Raw genomic sequence first — 22222 nt, 5'->3', positions numbered from 1 at the left:
AACCTGAATGGAATTCTACTTCTGACTAAATGTGCAGAGCATAATCTTGTTATTATAAACACACTCTTTCGCCAGAAAAATAAATTTAAAACATCATGGAAGCACCCTCGGTCAAAACATTGGCATCTCCTGGATTACGTAATTGTCTGTGCCAAAGATGGTTGTGATGTACTCCTCACTAGGGCCATGACGAGTGCTGATGACTGCTGGACAGATCACCGATTAATTCGATCCACTATAGCCATTAATATTGTTCCTCAACATAGGCTGCAAGGAAGAAACCCAAGGCATAAAATGAACATCCATACCCTTCGAAGATCCTATTAACCAAGCCTGCTTTCAGACAACTCTCAAGAAACATCTACCAACAGAACTCCCTGAAAATGTTGAGGAACACTTGATTAAACTGAAGACATCCATTATTGCCGCATGTGAACTATTGGATGCCAAACGAAGAAACATCAGGATTGGTTTGATGAGAATGATAGCAAGATTGAACATATCAACAAGAAAAGAAAAGCCTTCCAGATATGGCAGGAAGACATTAACTGTGCTGCTAAGAAAAAAATCTATGCCAGTAGAAAGGCTGAGGTCCAAAGAAGAACTAGAGAACTTAGGAACATCTGGTGCATAAAGAAAGCTGAAGAAATCCAGCACTTTGCAGATGCTCATGATGCACGGGGCTTTTTTAATGCCACAAAGGCCATCTATGGACCGACAAATTATGGTACAAATCCCTTACGTTCAGTGGATGGTAGCAAACTTCTTAAGGATAAAGAGTCTATTGCACTTTGCTGGAAAGAGCATTACCACGACCTCCTTAATTGTAACTCTGTCGTGGCTGGTGAGGTCTTCTTGCAAATTCCACAATGACAAACTAGAGACGAGCTTGCATTATCCCCTAATTTGGATGAAGTCAGTAAAGCCATCAGTCAAATGAAGAACAACAAAGCTAGTGGACCTGATGGGATTCCTGCTGAAGTCTTTAAAGAAGGTGGGCCTGAACTTACACAACAATTTCATAAGCTCATCGAAAAAATCTGGGTGAGGGAGGGGATCCTGGAGGACTTTAAGGATGCCATAATTATCACCCTTTTTAAGAAGAGTGATAGAACAGATTGTGGGAACTATCGAGGTATCTCTCTTCTTGCTACTGCAGGTAAAATCCTTACAAGGATCCTCGCAAATCACCTCCTACTGATCTCGGAGGATGTCCTCCCCGAATCTCAAAATGGTTTCCGCCCTTCCAGGTGGACATGATCTTCACTGCACGACAGCTTCAAGAAAAATGACAGGAACAGAGTTGACCTTTATATAAGGCGTTTATTGATCTGACTAAGGCCTTTGATACTGTGAATCCAACCACTGGACCATCCTTCTGAAAACTGGATGCCATGATAAATTTGTGAATATTTTGCGACTCCTTCATGACAGCAACAATTTTGGATAACTATGACTTTCAGAGCTATCCATTCAGAGTCGGATCAGGCGTAAAACAGGGATGTGTTATTGCTGTGACCTTATTTGCTATCTTCATTGCTATGATTCTACCCCTTATTGAGGGGAAACTTCCTACCGGTGTGGAAATCACATATCAAACAGATGGAAAGCTTTTTAATCTCAGTAGGCTGAAAGCAAAGAGTAAGGTAATGTCCTCTGTTGTAGAACTTCAATATGCCTATGCCAGTGGTTCTCAAACTTTTTTGGTTCGTGGCGCACTGTAAAACAAACTTTCTGGCGCACTTCGTGTACAAAATTTAAAAAATATTAATATATTTTAAACTATGAATAAAAATAACAAACTATAGAAAACAATTACTTACCCTATACAAATGGGTTTCTTCTCATTTTCAAAATATACTTTCATAATATTTGAGGCACACCTAGCGACCTCTTAGGGTGCACCAGTGTGCCTGGGCACACCGTTTGAGAACCACTGGCCTATGCTAATGTAGCCTACGCACATTCAGAGAAAGATCTTCAAACTATCCTAAATTCTTTGCAGAAGCATATGGAAAGTTTGGGCTCTCACTTAATATTAAAAAACCAAAGTGCTTCATCAACAGGTGTGAACTAGTCCCTCTGTAGCACCATCAATCCAGCTTAATGGTGTGACGCTGGAGAACGTTGATCCCTTCCCCTATCTTGGCAGCCATGTCTCTGTAAAAGCTGATATCGATGCTGAAATTCAGCATAGTCTGAGGTCTGGGAGTGCTGCATTCTCCCGAATGAAGCATAGAGTGTTCAAGGATTGGGATATTTGCAGGGAGACCAAAATGCTTATTTACAAAACCATTGTACTACCGACCTTACTGTATGCCTGTGAAACATGGACCATTTATAAACACCACTCCCAGCTTCTTGAAATATTCCACCAACGCTGCCTCCGGAAAATTCTGCAAATTACTTGGGAAGACAGACGGACTAATGTTAGCGTTTTGGAAGAAGCAAAGACTACCAGTGTTGAAACAATGATCCTTCAACATTAAGTTCGCTGGACCGGGCATGTTGTTGAAATCCCTGATCACCGTCTTCCAAAGCAGCTACTTTACTCCCAACTTAAGGATGGAAAACGGAATATCGGTGGACAGCAAAAGACGTTTAAAGATGTTCTTAAAGCGAAACTAAAAAAAAGTAACATAAGCAATGAGAACTGGGAAGTCTTGGCCCATGAACTTCCCAAATAGAGGTTGGCTATTATCAAAGGTGCTATGGACTTCAAAGAAGCATGAATACAGGGTGAATGGGACAAATGAGCTAAGCGGAAGGCACGTCAAACAAATCCTCATCGCGACCATGTTCCATCTGGAAACCTATGTCCTCACTGTGGGAGGCTGTGTGGATCCAGAATTGGTCTCCACAGTCACTTACAGACCCACTGTTAAAGACCTTATCTTGGAAGACATTCTTACTCAGCCATGAGTAATTGCCAATGGATTGGTATTACATAGGAGCCCTTAAATCTGGAAGTGCTTCCTAGAATGTTATGTTCTGGAAGTGGATCTGAATTGAGAAATATAAGGGAGAGAATAGGAGCTAGTTTTGAATGTTTAATGATATCGTATGTTGGAAACATTTTTGTTGGAAAACCTCTTTTTTTAAAAGTAGGCCTTTTTCTTGGGGCGATATATTTCCTTTTCAGGAATAGATTGGGCACAGATTATATAGTCTAATCTAGGTTGCTTTTTATTGTGTAGTTGGTAAAGTGCTCATATCCAAAGAATCACTGTGCCATCACATGGCAGTTGTTGATATTTTCTTTTCTGGCTGTAACTCTTTGTGCTACTTCAATTGCCTCCAGAAGCAGTTTTTTGAGATGTGGTGGGATTTAGTCAAGCAGAGGTATGGAATAATCTTTGGTGCTCATGTGGACTTTTGCACATGGCCATCTGATTCCTGATCTCTGTCTTTAATGAGATTTGAAGAGTTCCCATTAATATATATCAAGACCAAGATGAGACAGTGCAAATCATAAATCAAGCTTAGCAAAATACTTCTCCTGGATCTTTTGTTCCCCAAAGGTAGAATGAAAATAAAATGGCTTACCTTCAGTTGAAATTAACAGCACAAACCTGTATAGATTTACTCAGTAATAAGGGTTTTAGCCAACAAAGTTGTCCAGCTCCCACAAAAACTTCTACTTCCCAATTGGGGTGCAGTGTGGGGGGGAACAGATTTGGGGAAGAATACATCAGTAGAGGGAGGGGAAGTTCTTTGCACAAATGGGACAACTTCATTGGATACAAGCCTAAAATCCAATGAGTTCATTGAGTAAGTGGGTATAGGATTGCAGCATGTATATTAAAAATGATAGGTAAAACTGCCTCCTTCTGTTAATTAATATTGTCTCATTCATAAGAGCTTCAAGATGGTTTTATCTGCTATTTCTGGGCAGAAATGTTTGAGTTTTAAAATGTTTATATGTCTCTTTATTCTATCCCCCCCCAAGCATATGCATAGTTGGTTTTTTCTGATGTTGCCAGGTGTATGTATGTATGTACAGGATAAATGGTTTTAGAATGTTACAGTTTCATTGTAATTTGAAACTGCTATGAACTTGTACATCTCATGGGCTGTTTCCTGAATATTATTACAGAAATTATAACTTTTATTGCTGGCTAGATTTCCTGAAGGGTAACATCAGATAAAAACAAGGGTTTATATCCACTGCCGGTCCTGCACAGAGTAGACCCATGGAAATTAATGTGCATGACTAACTTAAGCCCATTAATTTCAGTGGTTCTACTCTGACTAGGACTTAGTTGGATACAACCCAGAGAGTCTTGTGGCACCTTTAAAAACTAACAACTTTATTATAGCATAGGTTTTTGTAATGAGAATGCAACTAGGACTGGATTCTAGTCCATAAAAGCTAACATCATAATAATTTGTTGGCTTTAAGGTACCTTGAGACTCTTTGTTGTTTCTGCTGTGTACAGACAAGTTTCATAGTGTTGGGCTGTATCCAACAAAGTCATCTTGTTAGTGCAAGGATTTCCCTGTGTGCAGCAGAACTTCCCTTTCCTCTCCCTTCCCCATGTACCTCCATGCTCCCCCAATCTGCTCTGGAGGGTTGGGGAAACCCCAGAACACATTTGGAGGAGAAGAGGGAGAGGAAGCTCTGTTGCGCAAGTCTCTGGTTTCTCTTCAGATTTCATAAATCTTAACCCCCTAAAAATGTGTATATGGTGTCCGCATACTTTTTAACGCAATAAAGTTTGAGAGTAATTATTCTTTTGGACCCTAAAATTATTCTAAACCATAAGAACCCTAACAAAACATTTGATAGCATCCTCCTACACAAGCTTCATACATATTTTATTCATGATCTGTCTCCATGACCCTGATGTTAAATATCCCTGTGCATCTCTGCATTGTTGGCAGAAGTAGAAGTAGATTGCTTTAAGATTACTTACAGTAGCTTGCTTATTCCAGCCAATACTGGTAGTAGCAAGCCAGTAATATCTGATATAATGTTGAAGAACGTGCTGCTAGCAGGCTGCCTGACTGTTAGTGGGATTGATAACTTCATAATAGAGCAATTCATACTTGATTCTCATCCAGGTGAACACTTATTTAGCCTGGCTTATCATTCATCTCTTAACTTGGAAAGTTCAGCTGATGAGAATCAGTCAGCAGCCACCTTTTTGTTATGTAAATCCTGTTGCAGTGTGTAGAGTTAGTATTTTGAAATAAGGAAAGCCTGGAAAACATTGGTAGGGATTGTATCAGAACTCTAGATTAAGATGGTGAGGTTTTGACTGTATACCTATTGAACACATAGACCTCTTAGAAGCTTCTAAAGAAGAGTCAGGCTATTAGCCACCAAAAGTGAAACACCAGAGCCATTGATAATTCAGGGTTATCTCCCTTTGCCCAGAGAGGGGACAGCACAGCTACTTTGAGGGGATTGTGGGGGTTGGCTCTTGGCTGCTTGGCAGAGCCAGTCAGCTCTGCTGAGATGTCTTCCCCAACACTCCCACTCCCAGCCTAGAATACTCTTTGAAAACAGCAAAGTATCAATAGGAATGCTAAACACATGAGATAATTTTCTTCTCTTTTGGTAAAAAGAAAGGTTGGGGTTTTTTTCCAATCCCAAGAATCTACAGGCTGCTCTAGATGTAATTCCCTAATGTATGAGTGATGGTCCACAGGTTGACATTCTTCAGGCATCTTCCCTTGATATATGTTGCAGATCACCTGAAGCAGAGAATGCATTTATAATAATGGTGCTACAATACTTACTTAGTTACTAATTGGTTTAAGATGTTTTTATTGACAAAAATTGTTCTCTTAATCAGTCAGCAGAGTAAAAAAATAGAATAATTTGCAAAAAAATGCAGATAGCAATAGCATCACAGAAGAGGCATTCCATGTTTTGTGTGAGAGAGTGTGAAATGGCTGCTGCAACACTTGTGGGCATCATCTAAAAACAAAATATGCTCTTTTCTTACAACTATTTGTTTCTGGTGTAAATATCCACTTAATTAGTCCACTAATTTCCTTACTCAGGTGATTGTCCTAGAAAAAACACTGATTGTAGGCCTGTGGAATGTTGTTTTTGGTTTACTTTTTCTTGAATTGTTTGCATATAAAGCACAGGCAATTCAGCTGGGAGAACAAAGGAAGAAACCTGAAATTTCCAAAGCTCAGTAAAAATTATGATTGTTCAAAAGGTCTTTCAAGATTTCCCCAAAGAGGCTGAGACACCATCTGTTGTAAGTGGTTTATATGCCTTTGATCCCTGTGAAAATGACAAATGCCATGTCAATTTAACTCATCTCAGGAGTTGTCTGTATAAGGATATTCCTGCTTATGGCATTTGGAGTTTCTTGAAACTTCTAATGACTTCAGTTTTTCCATGGTTCCCAGAAAAAAAAAATAACACTTTTAGATATATGACATAAACAATAAGAAGTGTTAACAGGCTGATGAAAGTAAAAATAGTAAAAATAGTTTCTGGATTTTAGTCTGATTGATTAAGTTGGCTCAGTATAAAAGGTACTCAACTTTACAGTGGGACAATGAAATAATGCATGTTCCTTGAATCGTCTTCCAGTCACATGCCTTTAGTAACAGGAATGTAGTGAAGACATTTTCTGGGTATCTAGGAACTCTTTTAAATGTTTCCATTGTTTGGCTAGAGATCCAAAGCTTAGATTAGAAATATATATATTTATTCTCCAAGTCTGCAGTCTTAATATTAGGGTAGAACTAGCACTGAAAGTGCAGGAACACATGATAGCAATTCAATGAGGTCAAAGCACCATTTTGAGACCAATACCATGTAGAGGTGTTTTTATATGCTAATGCTAGAAGCTTCCGAACCAAGGTGGGTGAGCTAGAGTGCTTGGTTTTGGAGGACAGCATAGATATAGTGAGATATAACTGAAACCCAGTGGAAAGGAAAGAACCAGTGGGACACAGATTTTTCTGAGTACAAACTCTATAGGAAGGACAGGGAAGGGTAGTGCCACTCTGTACATCAAAGAACCCCAAAAGGAGCAGGCTTCCACAAAATTCTGTTGGTAGTGACACCCGGTCCCAAGTAATTTAGTAGTGGGAACAAAGTATGTCCACACCGACCAAACTGTCCAGGGTAATCTTGAGATGCAGAATGAAATCAAGAAGGCATCCAGAGAAGGAAGTGTTGTAGTAATAGGTTATTTCAGTTACCTTTACATAACATGGGTTAATGCATGTTCCAATCAACAAAGAGATAAAATTTCTAGATACTCTAAATTATTGTGCCCTAGACTAGTTGATCATGGAACCAACCAGAGGGGAGGCGACCCCGGATCTAATCTTAAGTGGCACCCAAGTCCTGATGCAAAATGTAAGTGTTGTTGAAGCCTTTGGAAACAATGATCTCTGTGTTATGTAATTCAGCATATATTTAAATAGACAATTACCATGAAAGTCCTCCTCTTCGGATGCACACCTTAATGTGGTGAGGGGGTTTGAGTGTGTTGAAGAAGCTGAGAGCAATGCCGTCAGGGGTCTAGGCCAAGAGGCTAGACTCCTAGTAGGAGCACCCAAGGCAGAATGGTCAAAGCTGGGATACCAGACTAAGATGCATCCAGACTCAGAGGAAGGCAATGGTAAACCACCTCTGAATACCTATTACCACAAAAACCCTATGAACAGAGTATCCAAAATGCAACACGAGATAGTGCTGGAAGATGAGACCCCCAGGTCAGAAGGCACTCACCGAGCTGCTGGGGAAGAACAAAGGACAAGTACGAGCAGCGCTGTGACTAATGATGCAGCTGGGTCAAAGCCGAAAGGAAGCCCAGAGGCTGATGTGCACAGATGCGAAAGAAGAGTCCGGAGTTGTATGATGCACACAATAGGAACATGGAATGTGAGAAGCGTGAACCAGGGAAAGTTCTTGGAGGTCACTGATTCATAGGGTCGCCATAAGTCGTAGTCGACTTGGAGGCACATTACAATAACACAACCATGAAAGTCCTATGGTTGCATTTAACTTCAAAAGTGGGAACTTCTCAAATCTGAGAATATGGATAAAAAGGGAGGTGAAAGTGAAAGTGAAGAGAATCAAATCTTTCCAGAATGCTTGGGAGTTACTCAAACCCACAATAGTAGAAGCATGGTTAGAATGTATATCCAAGATCAGGAGGATTCCAGCATGGTTAACAGTCAGAGCCAAGGGAAACTATTGGAGGTTAGAAGTCTTCTTTTAGAAAATGGAGGTGTTGTCCACATGAGAACAAAAAGGAACCCAAACTTTGGCAAAGAAATGCAAGCAGACAATAGGGAATGTGAAAAAAATGAGTATATTGCTAAAAACATTAAGACCTATGATTAATACATTAGAAACCATCTGGGGAGGCAGTTGGACCTTTGGACAATAAAAGATTCAAAGCTGTGTTAAAAGAAGAAAAGATTGCAGAGAAGCTGAATAAATTATTTTCATCTGTTGTCATTGTGGAAGATGTAGGGTAGATCCCTGTGCCTGAACTAACTTTATTAGGAAGGGAGTCTGAGGAAACGAGGAAACAATGGTGTCCCAAGGTGAAGCTGTAGGTCTTACTGACAAATTAAAAACAGACAAATAACCGATTCTAGATGGCATCTGTCCATGAACTTCTACCAAAAAAAAAAGGAAGTTGTCCCTAATATCAGCCTCCATACCTGAGGAATGGAAATTAGTCGATGTAACACCAATTTTTAAAAAGAGTTCCAGGAGAGATCAGAGAAATTACAGGCTCGTTAGTTCTGGGGAAACTGGTGAAAAGCATTGTTAAAAATAGAATTACTAATCATATAGAAGAACGTATCTTGCTGTAGAAAAAACAGCTTACCCTTATCTGTAAATCCTGTCTCACTAACCTCTTAGAGTTCTTTGGGAGTGTCATACGATTAAGGGTACCTAGACTTCCAAAAAGTGTTTGATAAAGTTCCTCATCCAAGACTGCTCAGTAAGCTTAGCAGTCATGGATTAGGCATCCAGGTCCTCTACTGAGTCAGTAACTGGTAAAGAACAGAAAGATTAGGAATAGATGGGCAGTTCTCCCCATGAAGGGGTATAGAAAGTGCCCCCTCCCTGAAAGGATCGATATCGGGACCAGCAATTTTTAACTTGTTCGTAAATGACCTGGAGTTTGTTTGTTTGTTTGTTTGTTTGAACAATTTATATATCACTAAACTACAATTGTCATGCAGCAGTGTACAAAGAATACAATACAATGAAAAAAAATCAGTTAAAAGTGTACAACCAGAATTCAATTAAAATGCCTGCTGGAATAAAAAAATCTTCTGTAGGCGCTGGAGGTTCAATGGGGAGAGGGCCTATCTGACCTCAACTGGAAAGGAGTTCCATAAAATTGGGCCCACAGTACTGAATGCCCAGCTCCTGAATTTGAGCCATGGGGGTAAATTAACAGTGACTCCCCTGAAGACTTTGGTGATCAGACAGGGATATAAAGGATCAGGTAGTCCTTGAGGTTTTTATTTTATTTTATTATTACATTTATATCTCACCTTTCCTCCAAGGAGCTCAAAGTGGCGTACATGGTTCTCCTCCCTCTCCATTTTATCCTTGCAACAGCCCTGTGAAGTAGGTTAGGTTGAGAGACTGTGATTGGCTCAAAGTCACCCAGCAAGCTTCATGGCTGAGTTGGGTTTTGAACCCTGGTTTCCCAGGGCCTAATCCAGCACTCTAAGCATTATACCACACCGGCTTGGTATCCTGGACCCAAGTTGTTAAGGATCTTGTAAATTAATACAAAAACTTTCAACCTGGCCTGGTAGTGTATGAGCATCCACTGCAAGCTTTTGAGCATTGGAGATGTGCTGGTGGTAGTCTGACCCCATCAAGGTGGCCAAGTTTGTTGATGACACCAAATTGTTCCAGACAGTAAAAACAAAAAAAGGATTGCAAGGAGTCCCAAAGAGATCTCTATAAACTGGATGAATGCAGTAAAATGAAAAATGTGACTTGATGAAAGTAAGTGTAAAGTGATGCACACTGGGGTAAGAAATCCTAATTCCACATATGGGCAAATGGGATCTGAACAGGTGATGGAGACCAGGAACAAAACCTTAATGTTGTAACATAGCTTAGTGCAAATATGGACCTAATGTGTGGCAGCTGTGGGGATAAAAGGTGAACTCCGTGTTAGGAATAGTTAGGAATGGGACTTAAAATAAAAGTACTCATATTAATGCCATTATACACATGTATAGTGCAACTGTAGTTTGTATACTGTGTACAGTTCAGGCCACCACACCTCAAAAAAGGTTATAGAGCTTGAAAAGGGCCAGAAAAGGGCAACCAAAATGATCAAGGAGATGGAACGACTCCTCTATGAGGAAAGGTTACAACATTTGGGGCATTTTAGTTTAGAAAAAGGAGTAAGAGGAAATGTGATAGAGATATATAAAATTATGCATGGTGTGGAGAAAGTGGATAGAGAGAAGTTTTTGTCTCTCATAATACTAGAATCTGGGACCATCCAATAAAGCTGAATGTTGGAGGATTCAAGACAGACAAAAGGAAATAATTTTTCACACAGTGCATAGTTATTCTGGAAATTCATTACTACAAAATGTAGTGATGGCCACCAGCTTGGGGTTTAGACACATTCATGGTAGATGAGGCTAGGATGGATAAGAATAGGATGTCAATGGCTATTAGCCATGATGGCTATATACTGTCTCCAGCATCAGATGAAGCATTCCTCTGAAATCCAGTTACTGGGGATCATGAATGGAGCAGTGCTATTGTGCTGCTTGTACACTTTCCCATACTTATGATTAGGCACTCTGAGAATAGGATGCTGGACTTGATGGGCACTTGATCTGAACAAGCTGGGCTTTTAATCACTCTTCCCATGTCAAGCAACTGCAGCATGTGGTGTCCTGCTATTGTTCAGGCATACCTTACCATTGCCAGGTAATTCACATCAACAGGGGAGATATACAGCAGACCTTTGCACAAAACTCTCCAAATCAGACTCCTCTTGCACAAGGAGTAAAGAATGCATGCATTTTTTAAAATATAGTAGCTTTAGGCAATTGTTATTAAGACTTGGTTAGTGTATTCAGATAAAATGTAATTCTTGTGGGGGGGTGATATTATTATTTGCATTTCTTACCCATCCTTCACCAGAAGGTTCCAGGGTGGATTGCTCTATATAAAAATTAAAACAGTAAAATATATCCCAACTTGTATGGAAATGGGCTGCCTTCAAGTCGATCCCGACTTATGGCGACCCTGTGAATAGGGTTTTCATGGTAAGCGGTATTCAGAGGGGGTTTACCATTGCCTCCCTCTGAGGCTGAGAGGCAGTGACTGGCCCAAGGTCACCCAATGAGCTTCATGGCTGTGTGGGGATTCGAACCCTGTTCTCCCAGGTCGTAGTCCAGCACCTTAACCACTACACCGCACTGGCTCTCACACCAACTTGTATACCCAAAATATAATCCATACAACATGTTTCAAATGCAGAATGGAGGATGGTACATGTTGGATCATCTAGGCAGCAGTGTGTTCATTTACCCTCTATTATTTTAAAGATTCTCAAATTTTGTAAGGTATGATTTCAGTTTTAAATAAATAGAAACTTGCATTCAGAACTGTCAATACCATCAACAAAACTGTTCCAAGCTGCCGAGTTTTAAGGGTGGATTAGGATCTTATTTTGCTCTTTGAAGATGAACCCTAAAAATAAAGAAACAGGAGTAAGGAAGTATCTTGAGCACAATGGTCTTAGTAATACTTGGGGTCTGAGTTAGTCATAATGCACTATTTTACCTTTTGCATTTTCAAGCTTGGGGTACTTCGAGATGGATCTGCCAGCTGCAATCCAAAGCATATCTACTAATTAGTCCCTCTACATTATTAGGCTTCTCACAGAACTTCCTTAGGAGCATGGAGCCAACATGCAATTCTAAAATCCTACCAGGAGAAGCCCCATTTATTTATGCCTGAGTAAGCCAACATAAGTTGATATTGACTGCAACTGACTTTTAGCTGCAGTAATTTCTCAGATGCAGTGTCCCATTACAGCTCCAGTAACAATTAACCTCCAACACTTATACCAATTTATAAGAACTAAAATATTGATTGAAACTTGCAAGAATCTTGTAATTGCAGTGAGATTCAATTGCAGCAGAATTCTGTACAAATCTTCTGCTTAAAAGTTTTAGGGAGCCCTTACTAAACTTGAATAGATTTTTGCTAGAAAAGCTTGTGATTGAGTGCTCTGTATGCTTGCCTTTTGCTTTCACCTAGACTCCAGGGCCATTACTTTCTGTAACCATTTCAGTGAGCTGCCATAGTTTTCAGTCTGTACTATCACCTGATCCAAGCATGCGCCAAAATATCCACCGTTTCTGGCTCCTGTCTGCTGAATCTGCTTTGCAAACCCTTAGTTCTTTAAGCTTTTGCTTTAGCCTGCAACAAACAGGCAGCACTCTTCTGGAGTGTGCTGGACACATGCCATCCTGCTGCCCCTCAACTCCTCTATTGTTTATGTAAATCCTTAGCTTTACTTAAATGTGTAAATGCTCTGATGGCATCCTCATGTGAAATTGTGTGGCTCGTGTCAAAAAAAGGTTGCTTGTGAATAAATGTGAAAAAATACAGAATGCTCCACATTGCACTGCATTCCAGTGTTTTGTATGAACTATTCTTGCTATGTTGTGGTGTCTTAATTTTTTTTATTAAAGTCATTTTTATCTTTTTACATGCAAAGGTAAGTTTGTGTATATTGTGTGTGACTATGCATTGCATTCTGTATATATGTGAAATTCTTTAGTTAATCATTGGAGAGGGGGAATTAAAATCCAATACAACCTATGATGTGGGGAAAAATTAATTTATTTCAAAATGTTAGAGGAGATATTTTATTTTTAAACTTTCATATTTGGTATGTGGTTTTCTGCTTCCAAAGTTAGTTGGATTCTGAATAGAACACTGTTTTGGCCATTTGTTATTGGATTTCACATGGCAGGATACCACGTGGTGTCTAACCATGAACTCACAGTGTTCCTTGCATTTTCAGGTTTGGTTTTTTGCCACTGTGTGGCTTTGGCTTAATGAACTTTCAGTGTCTGGTGTGCTAATAACAAACATTTACTGTGAACAATTGTTCACTGTTGTAACAATTCTACAAGAAAATGCCCCATATGACTGGCTCTTAATCTAGATTTATCATTGTACAGGTGGCAGGAATAGGAGATACCTTGTTCTGTAGCTGTGAGCTACAGAACTCCAGTTCTTACCTGAAAGAATAAGGGTGAATGCTAGTCTAGCGATCCTTCAGTAGCGTTTCTAACTCTTTCTTTTGAGTACTTTTCTCTCTTCCTCTCTCTTTTACTACTTAACTTTTTAAAACATCTGTTTGTAATTTCATTTTTCCCCTTGCATTTTTATGTTCTTGCTTGCCTGGTTATTTCCCCCTTCTTCTTTTTTTCTTGTCTTATCCTCTCCAGCCTGATTTTCTGAATTTTTATTCACACTTACTGATTTTGAAGGTTTAGGCAATACTTACAGAAATTACATGTCATATATGAGGAATGTGCTGGTTGCCCTCACCCACCAATACTTGACACCCAGATTTTGAGAGTAATTATCTTAATGTTTTCTTTGCATGTATGGATCATTGCATAACTTACGTTAAAGTATATCTGCTTTTATTTTATTTTATTTTGTACTCCCATTCGGCTATTCTTTTGAAGAACTCTTAAAGGTATTTCTGCATTTTGATACAGCAGTCATATTTTTCATTCACTTTTTAAAAGATAAAACAAAACCGCATGCCAAACTTAATTATGACCCCTTCTAATATTTTTGCGAACCCAAGGTATATGCTCTGTATCCTCAATAGCCCTACAGGCATGCATAATTGTCTGAGAGGGATTTCTCATTTTTATTTCCAAGAAGAAGAAGAAGCACATGCTGCTTTCTAAGGGTGCTTTTGGAATTTCCACAGTTTTCAAAATCAAGCTGTGTCTGGGACTGCCATTAGGTAAAGAAAAAAAACACAGTTAACAAACTGAGGAACTCTCCTCACAGTCCTCTGGAGTTCTCAACATACAGAATTTGAAGAATGCAGGATAAGGTTAGAGTAACGTTTTCCCTATCATACTCCACTCGTGCCTAAAAAGGAATTTGAATAAGCTGTTCATTTGTAGGGTTTTTTTTTATTTTTGCCCTAAAGAGACCCCCCACCCCACCCTTGAAAAACTGACTAACCCTGGAGTCAGAATAAAGTCTGCTGGTCTGTCCTTTATTGGAGAATAGTAAAGATGGGAAAAGATGAATGTCAAAGAAATGAGCGCAGCTTGCAAATCTGTTTGCCTGCTGTGATCCGGCATGGAAGGAACTGATGGAAATTAGTAGCATGCTGAGTTTGGTCTGTGCTACAAATCCTAATTTGGGGGGTAAAAATAAAAATGACACAGATATGGGTTACCTCTACACTTTTTAGTAGCTAATGGTTCAGTCTCAAGACTCTCTATGCCAGCAAATGTGCTCTTGCTTTCCCAGCACAGTACCAAAGAATGTCAGTGATGTAACACAAGCATTGTAGTGCTGTATGCTTCTATACCAGCATGGATGTTTGAGATGCAGATTAAATAGACGAATCTTTCAACAGTGAATAAATAGTTCCTCTGAAACCTCATCTCTAGCTTTGGTTCCCACATAGTTCAGGCATTTCTCAGTGGGCCCAGGGATGACGTTAGCATTAGGCAGAATGAGGCAGCCACCTCAGGCTGTCCTCAGGTATGGTGGAAAATGCTGTTCCATCACCAATGTTAAAGTAACATTTAACTGCCAGTCTGGTTGGCTTCAGTACATGGAATGAATGGAGTCCCATCTTGCCCTTTCCTCAGGCAGCAAAATGCCTTGGGTCGGCCATATCTGGAACTACAGTAGGGCCCCACTCATACGGCGGGTTACGTTCCAGACCCCTGCCTGAAAGCAAAACCCGCCAAAAAGCGGAACTCCTTCAATAAAATGATGCCCGATGCCCGAAAAATGCTGTAAAAGTGGAGCAAGCACCTTATGAGTGGGGCCTTACTCTAATTTTAGCTGCCGTATTAGCGGAACGCCAAAAAGCGGGGCCCTGCTGTATGCATAAGCTGTCATCATTCAGAACTGGATATCCTTAGGCCTTTAGAAGGCATTCCCACTTGGGTATGGAAAAGCTTTATTCTCAAGTTTTCATACTATGAAGGTACCTGCAAGATATATATTTAAAATGATTAATGAAGCCTTCAATACTTAGGCCTTTTGAAAAGCTCTTAGCTCTTACCCTCCTTGACCACTGGGCACATAAGCTGGGGCTCAGGGGAGTTATTCCATGACGCCTGAAGGGCTGCAGGTTCCCTACTCATCTTACATGGTTAGCTGCTAGTTTTCCAGGCCTTGAGCCAGGACCCCACCACCATCATCCAAGTTGGGTGGGTCATGATCACTTCTTTCTCCATACATCCCCCTTGCCTTTGTATTGGCATCTAATGTAAGGAAGCAGATGCTTCCCTTCAGGAAGTCAGATTTTACTCAAAGCCTGCCAGTTTGCTTATAACAGCATATCTCATATGATTAGTTTAGTCACTGCGTGCTTTTTAAAAAGTCAGGGCTGCCCACACAATAAACTTGGCTATATGATGATATGGTTGTTACTATGAAGTCATTAGAACTCATAAATACATTCATTTTAATTCTTTTTTATGGTGACCTCTTCTGAAATTTTGCTATGGAAAAGGAGTCCCAAAAGCCCTCTCTCCTTTATCAGTAAGATTTCGCTGTAGGAAGCTGTTTTTGTTTGTTGTTTATTTGGTTGTTTTATATATATATATTGTTTTCCTGCTGCGAAATATATTTTTCTTCTTAGTTAGCAAATCCTGTTCTTAAACACATTTTTCTCAAGAACTGAAATTGCTTTTGACTTTTTGGGTGTGTTGGGGCTCTATAATAACTGACAAGTCACTTCCGTGTGTAGGCCATTTAAAAAAAATTGAAGATTCTAGTTCTGAACACCAAAGTTCTGTTTTGCATTCACTAGTACCTACTTCCAAGTTAATCTGTTTTAAGGTCAGGGTACTAGTTGGAAAATTTAATACTCTGTGTATTTAGCAAGGTGTGCCTTCAATGCAGCCTCACAAATGAGTCATTTTATGGTTACAATTTCAATAATAACAAAAATTTTCCTCACAAGAAATATTATACCTTGAGTTTTTATACAGTTAATGAATGCCATTTTATTTACTAGTGAAAAACAATATTTTTCCCTTTTTGGTTTCAGCTGTGGCAGGCTGTTAAGCAGTACAGTGCTTCGGTGTCTGATTAGAAAGCTAAGTTTTACCTTGCAGTTGTAGAGGACAGTTGCAAAATGTATCCAAATGGATTTTTCTTGTTGTCGGTTGTCAAATCGATATCATTATAAAAACAAAATCTGGGATCCAAAGAATGTCTTAGGCTTATTCAAGGAATCTGCTCTGGCCTACTGGAATGTTTGACTTTTCTCTTTTGAATAGCTGTCAACCATGCCATATTACACTGTGCTTCGGAAACAAATTAACCCTCTGTCAATAGAAAAAAATATTATACCAATCTGGTATCAGGGTCAAATGTCCTCCAGGTAAGTCAGAGGTGGTGAACCTTTTTAGCTCCACGGGCCACAACCTTATCAGGATCAGCCGTGTCGGCCAAATTGGACAGGTGGATGAGACCATTCACTTGTCAATCACAAGCACAAGAAAGAACCCTGGAATTTAAAATGTAGGCTGTCTTCTTTTGCTTCCCAGAGAGGGGGGTAGCAGGAAGGATTCTTTCCTTCATCTCCCCCTCCCCACCATTGCCACTGCAAGGAAGAGAAGAAAATCTGCATTTTAAAATGTAGGCTTTTCTTCTCTTGCTTAACCCAGCAGTGGCAGGGGGTGAGGTGGAACAACAGGGAGAAAGAATTCTTCCCTTTGTTCTGCTGCTGTCCCCACTAAGCAAATGCAGGCTTCCTTCTGTCTCTTATCCCCAGCAGTGATAGCGGGGGGGGGGACCTGAGTGGGGGAAGGACGTGAAGGATTATTTCACCTTTTCCTGTTGCCGCTACCGCTGCTGGGGTGAGTGTACTGGGAGGGAGAGGCTGTTTTCATTGAATGGAAACTGCTTCTCCCTCCTTGAGGAAAGCAAGCTCCGGTTGGGAGCCTACCTCGCTTCAGCAAAGGAACAATTGAGAGCCCACTTTAAGCTCTCAATTGTTCCTTTGAAGCCCTGCCTTTACCCGCCCCACATGCGGCATCATATATGACATCATGTAGAGTGGGTGGGTGTGGTTTCCCCAAAACTGTCTCACAGGTCAAATAGGGAAGTGGGGGGAGGAGCTGCAGTTGATCCACAGGCCAGAGGTTCCCCACCCCTGAGGTAAGTCATTAAAGTAAAATACCTGGTGGAAGTTATTAAACTTGACACCATTTGCAACTAAAAAAAAAATCCCATACCTTTATTGAGACCTTCCCTTCTCCAGTAAAACATTACAGTTGCACATAAGTCATTGGAGGTAACAACACCCCACAATGTAAAGCGCAAAAACCTATGTGTGGTCTACCTATCTCCACCATTTCAACATTTAAAAAGTGTTTTTAATGTAGATAAACTTACTGTTACAATAAGGTTATAATAGTCTGATAGTCATGCATGGTGAATTACTTGTAACAGCAACAAATTATTTTATGTTGTGTTTATGTACATCACTTAGGAGTTCGTTGATTAAGTGGTTTATAAACTGTTCTAAATAAATATCAGTGCAATCCTAACCATGTCTACTCAGAAGTAAGCCCTATTGAATTCAGTGGATCTTACTCCCAGGTAAGTGAGGTTAGTATTGCAGCCTAAATAAATAAAAAAAACTCACAGATCATGTAACCATAGCACATACTATGTGAGCAGCCTCTGTGCAGTCACCACATTTAATAACTGCATGAGTAGGGCAGACAAAGTAGTTGCATGGTGGCAGACTGTACCAGTTCAGAGAGTGCGCTCTTGATGTCACAAGCAAACAAGCTGTGCATCTAGACTCAGCCCAATGTTTAATCAACTCTAGAACTATGTTAGCTAGAAAGAGATCTTTTAGGACATTCAACCATAGTGGGTTGTTCAGTTTCCAAACATTAGCAGCCATTGTGCAACATATTTGAAAGCACGATTGGCCACCATTTGATCATGCATTTGGAATTGTATATGAAAACAATCTGATCATAGGTGTCTATGCCACCTTTAGTTTGATTATTATAAAGAATGATCTCAGGCTTGGAATTCTGATGAGAGGTTGCTACGTAGTTATTATTTAAGAAAGGAGAATCACTGCCTTTTCTTTCTTTGGCCCATGACGTACAAGTGTCATATCTTTAAAATAAAAAATGCTATTGACACTTCTGGTTTTACCAATAAGGAACTATGGGGACGGGAGGGAGATTTCTGATTTGTTGGGGGGGGGGTGTTTCAGTGTGCCATCCATAATCAAGTTTTTCGTAGCTAATTCCATAGCTAGTGAAAAAGGTTATCAGTTGTTATATTCCATCCAGAATCCTGTAAATGAGTTGCTGGTTTCTCAACTAGTGTTTGACTAGATTTTGAGCTGCATCATAAACATGATATTTTGGAATCTCAAAATAGCCAGAATTTTATGTCATACTTTGTAGATTTGGATGGAATATACTGCCTCATTTGACATCTTCTTTTGCATGACACTAGTTGTTCATCAGTTACTGCATTCTTCTCATATGATACAAAGCATTGTGGGGGAATGTTAGCAAGCCTGTCCTATAGGCCACACATGGGTAAGCTTATCTCTCACACTGATAGTTCAGCATTGAAACTGATAATCAGTCTGAGGACTTTATTATTGCTTTTGAAAGAGGCCAGTGACATTGTGACCTGAAAAGTATTGGGGACAACCTTCAACAACACATTTTGCTGATAATTCTGTGATCAGAGAGAAGTGGTCATCTAAAGGTCCTTGACTGAGAGTTGCTTTTAAGTCTGGCCAACTGCTGAAGGAAGGTTACTGGTTGCTTGTAAACATTTGCAGATGCAGTTGGAATCTTGATGACCCCAAAAACCAGATTATTAAATTTTACACAGAATGATACCTAAAATGCAAAAATAGTTTTGCTCAATCACAAGGAATGTTCTAATTGGGGAGAAAATGGTTAAACAATTCAGGCTTATAAAGTGGCTTTCTAAACCAGTGGGAGTACTATTGATCCCTAATCCCATTTGTGATTTGGTAAAAGATGAGCGGAGTTTTTGAAAGGGGTGCCCAAACAGGGAGGAGAGGGGGACAGAGAGAAATCATAGTGTGTATAATCTCTTTACTATTCAGATTTGATTACTAGGACTGTCCTTGCAGCAGCATATGAGATGAAACCTGATTACAGAAACTACAGCTCTGTTTTAGTCAAGAAAGCCATAGGGACATACAATGTTAGATGAGAAAAAGCTGAGGATGTTGGGTATAGTTACAATGTTGCTGTGAGCAAACAATGTTGGACAAAAGCTTGTAATCCCTAAAATCCTGTGTTTTCTAAGAATTAAAGAAGAAAAGTGAATCAACAAGGTTTCATTTCATGAAGTCAGCACTACAAAGGAAAAAGCAAGGTTACCTTATCGGCACGAAGATAGGCTGGTAGGAAGCTAAACTAAAGTTTTCAGGATCTTGTGACAGCTTAAAAACTGAAATCAGTACTTGATCTTTAGCCACAAAGTTTTAAAAGTTTGTTAGTGTGGAATAGTGAATGATTTATGCTTTGTCTTTTCAGATGACCCAGAGACACGAGATGCATGGTGGGCAGAAATCCGACAAGAAATAAAATCCCATGCAAAGGCATTGGGATGTCATGCTGTAGTGGGCTATAGCGAATCAACTAGCATTTGGTAAATCACTTTGATTTTTCTAATACTTAAGAAATGATACTTATCACAAAAACAGCAGGGGGAAAAGGTGAAAGGAGAAACAGTAGAGAATTATTCCAGGGAATCGTATGTAGGCAAAAGCTGGTATGGGCAGAGAGAACACTTCACACAAATGAAGTACTAAATGAGGTACTAAATGACATCTGTTCAGATGGACAGAGGCAGGAACATACTCCCCATTGCAATCCGAGATGAGTCATTGTGATGTATTTTAGACACCTATTTGTTCTGAGAGCCAGTGTAGTGTAGTGGTTAAGGTGTTGGACTATGATCTGGGAGACCAGGGTTCGAATCCCCACATAGCCATGAAGCTCACTGGGTGACCTTGGGCCAGTCACTGCCTTTCAGCCTCATGAAAACCCTAGTCATAGGGTAGCCATATGTCGGAATCGACTTGAAGGCAGTGCTTTTACATTTATGAATTTTGGTCTAACCTTGTGATTTATAAACCATTTAAGAGGTTTTTTGTACTAAGCAGTCTATACATTGATTAAATAAATAAATAAAATAGCAGCTTTGTAGGAAGGTTCCATTGCTGTGACTTTGGCTGCTATTTCCTGCAGAAGCAGAACAATTAATTAGATCCTTGTGTTTGCAAGGGAACACAGTGCATCCTTTCTTGAGGTTCACAACCTGTGGGAGGAGTTTCTGTGCCCTCTTGCTCCCAGATCATTCTTTGATCAAAGCTGTTGGGAAGAAATGCCCTCCTTTGCTAACTAGAAGTTGCTTTGCTAGCATTTTCCTCTTTTATTTGTTTTGTTTAAAGAGCTAAAAAGGCTTGCTTCTACTTCAGTAGTGTAGCAGGGGAGCGCGCAGCCTCTAAATATTAGCAGGAAATTAAATAAACACTTAGAAAGGTATATAAATAGTATGGACATGGTGGGGAAGAAGTTGTATTGCTGATTGCTAGTGATGCTGCCAGCATTGTCCAAGTAAGGATTTATGTTACTTGTGCATTCACAATCCAAATAGAATTCATGATAAAACTGGGTGAGGGAAAGACAACTCAGTTTTTCAGCAGCAGTGTTTCCCCACAAAAGAAGTGCTCCCTTGAGAACGGATGTCTGGATACCCTGAAATAACTGAGTAACAGCTGCATATTGTTTCAGATTGATTACTTTTTTCAACAGTTTCCTTTCAATGTTTCATTTAGATAGGGAACGTCCTATTGCCTTATTTCAGCCTTTAAATTTAATCTTTTTTTTAGCCTTCTGGAAGTTCATCTATAACTCCTCCCTGCCTTTCTTGCTACAAGAGGCCCAGTATTTAATGTGTGCGCATTTCCATACAGTACCACAGAGATCATTTGAAGCGTGATTAGAACTGGGTGCAGAAATAAAGCATTCAGCTATGTCCCTGAATGCTGAGATTTTCTGTGTGGCCAACTATCTCTAAACTACACAGCAGTAAAGGTTTGCTCATTCAGCTTGTTTGGGAAAATGCACTAGCTGCAGTTCTGGAGTATACTTGCAAAAACTTGCATGGTGTAACCATATCCTTCAACCTGGGCTATGCAGCTCTGAAGGGGTTTGCTCTGAATTGGTTTTGTGTGTTTTTTTCCCCACTTTTACTAAATATGATACCTAAAAATGTGGCTTTACCTCCTTTTTCTTCTTCTTTTTTATAGTGAAGAGGTCTGTATTTTGTCTGCATCCGGCACGGCAACTGTACTGAACCCTAGGTTTCTCCAAGATGGCACCACGGAAGTCTGTTTGGAACAAAGGTTGTCATGGCAGCCTGGCTACTTTTCCATAGGGTCAGAGAAGGGAGAGGTTGATTTTTTTCCTCAAAACCAGGATAGTTCTTCTCTATTAGGGTAGGTTACCAGTGTTACAGTACAGGATGCGGGACCAACCACTTTACTGATATTTCACTAACAACAACAGAGGTTGTGGAGCTCTGCACCAAATCACTAGCTTTATTGTTTTCAAATTTCTAACAGCCTGAATAAGGTAACACATTTGACTACTAACCACATAATACAAATCTTTTATTCCTCTTTGGCCTTCTTTTGTATTCTACTTCTCATAGCACACTGCATACAAGTGACTGCTCCCCTGTGTCCTTACATTGTTGAAGTCCAACCTTGGTGATAAATGGTGTCATGCGGCAATTTGCGTCTGTTTTTTGAAATATTTCAGAAATATTTCCAATGAACATGAGTAAATCGATCTCTTTAAAAATGTGAACTAAAGTTCATGAAATGTTAGCGGCTAGTAAGCCTAAGAGAATCATCAGTGTTTTGCTAGAGTTTATGCTACTGAGGCACACATTATT

General features: G+C 39.8%; 1 protein-coding gene across 16 annotated transcripts in view; it reads left to right on the top strand.

Annotated features, from left to right (window-relative positions):
• The window catches only part of C2CD5 (C2 calcium dependent domain containing 5), a 154460-nt gene that overhangs the window by 71479 nt on the left and 60759 nt on the right, over positions 1-22222 (top strand). For all 16 annotated transcript variants that reach the window (XM_061638389.1, XM_061638388.1, XM_061638394.1 and 13 more), the window contains 2 exons: positions 19792-19906; positions 21573-21761. In XM_061638389.1, coding sequence (XP_061494373.1) covers positions 19792-19906; positions 21573-21761 — 304 coding nt within the window. The remainder of the gene's footprint in view (positions 1-19791; positions 19907-21572; positions 21762-22222) is intronic.

The sequence above is a fragment of the Rhineura floridana genome, chromosome 8 (assembly GCF_030035675.1).
Source record: "Rhineura floridana isolate rRhiFlo1 chromosome 8, rRhiFlo1.hap2, whole genome shotgun sequence".
Lineage (NCBI taxonomy): Eukaryota > Metazoa > Chordata > Lepidosauria > Squamata > Rhineuridae > Rhineura > Rhineura floridana.
Note: the sequence above shows the minus strand (reverse complement) of the source record. Positions and strands in the feature narration are given on the sequence as shown.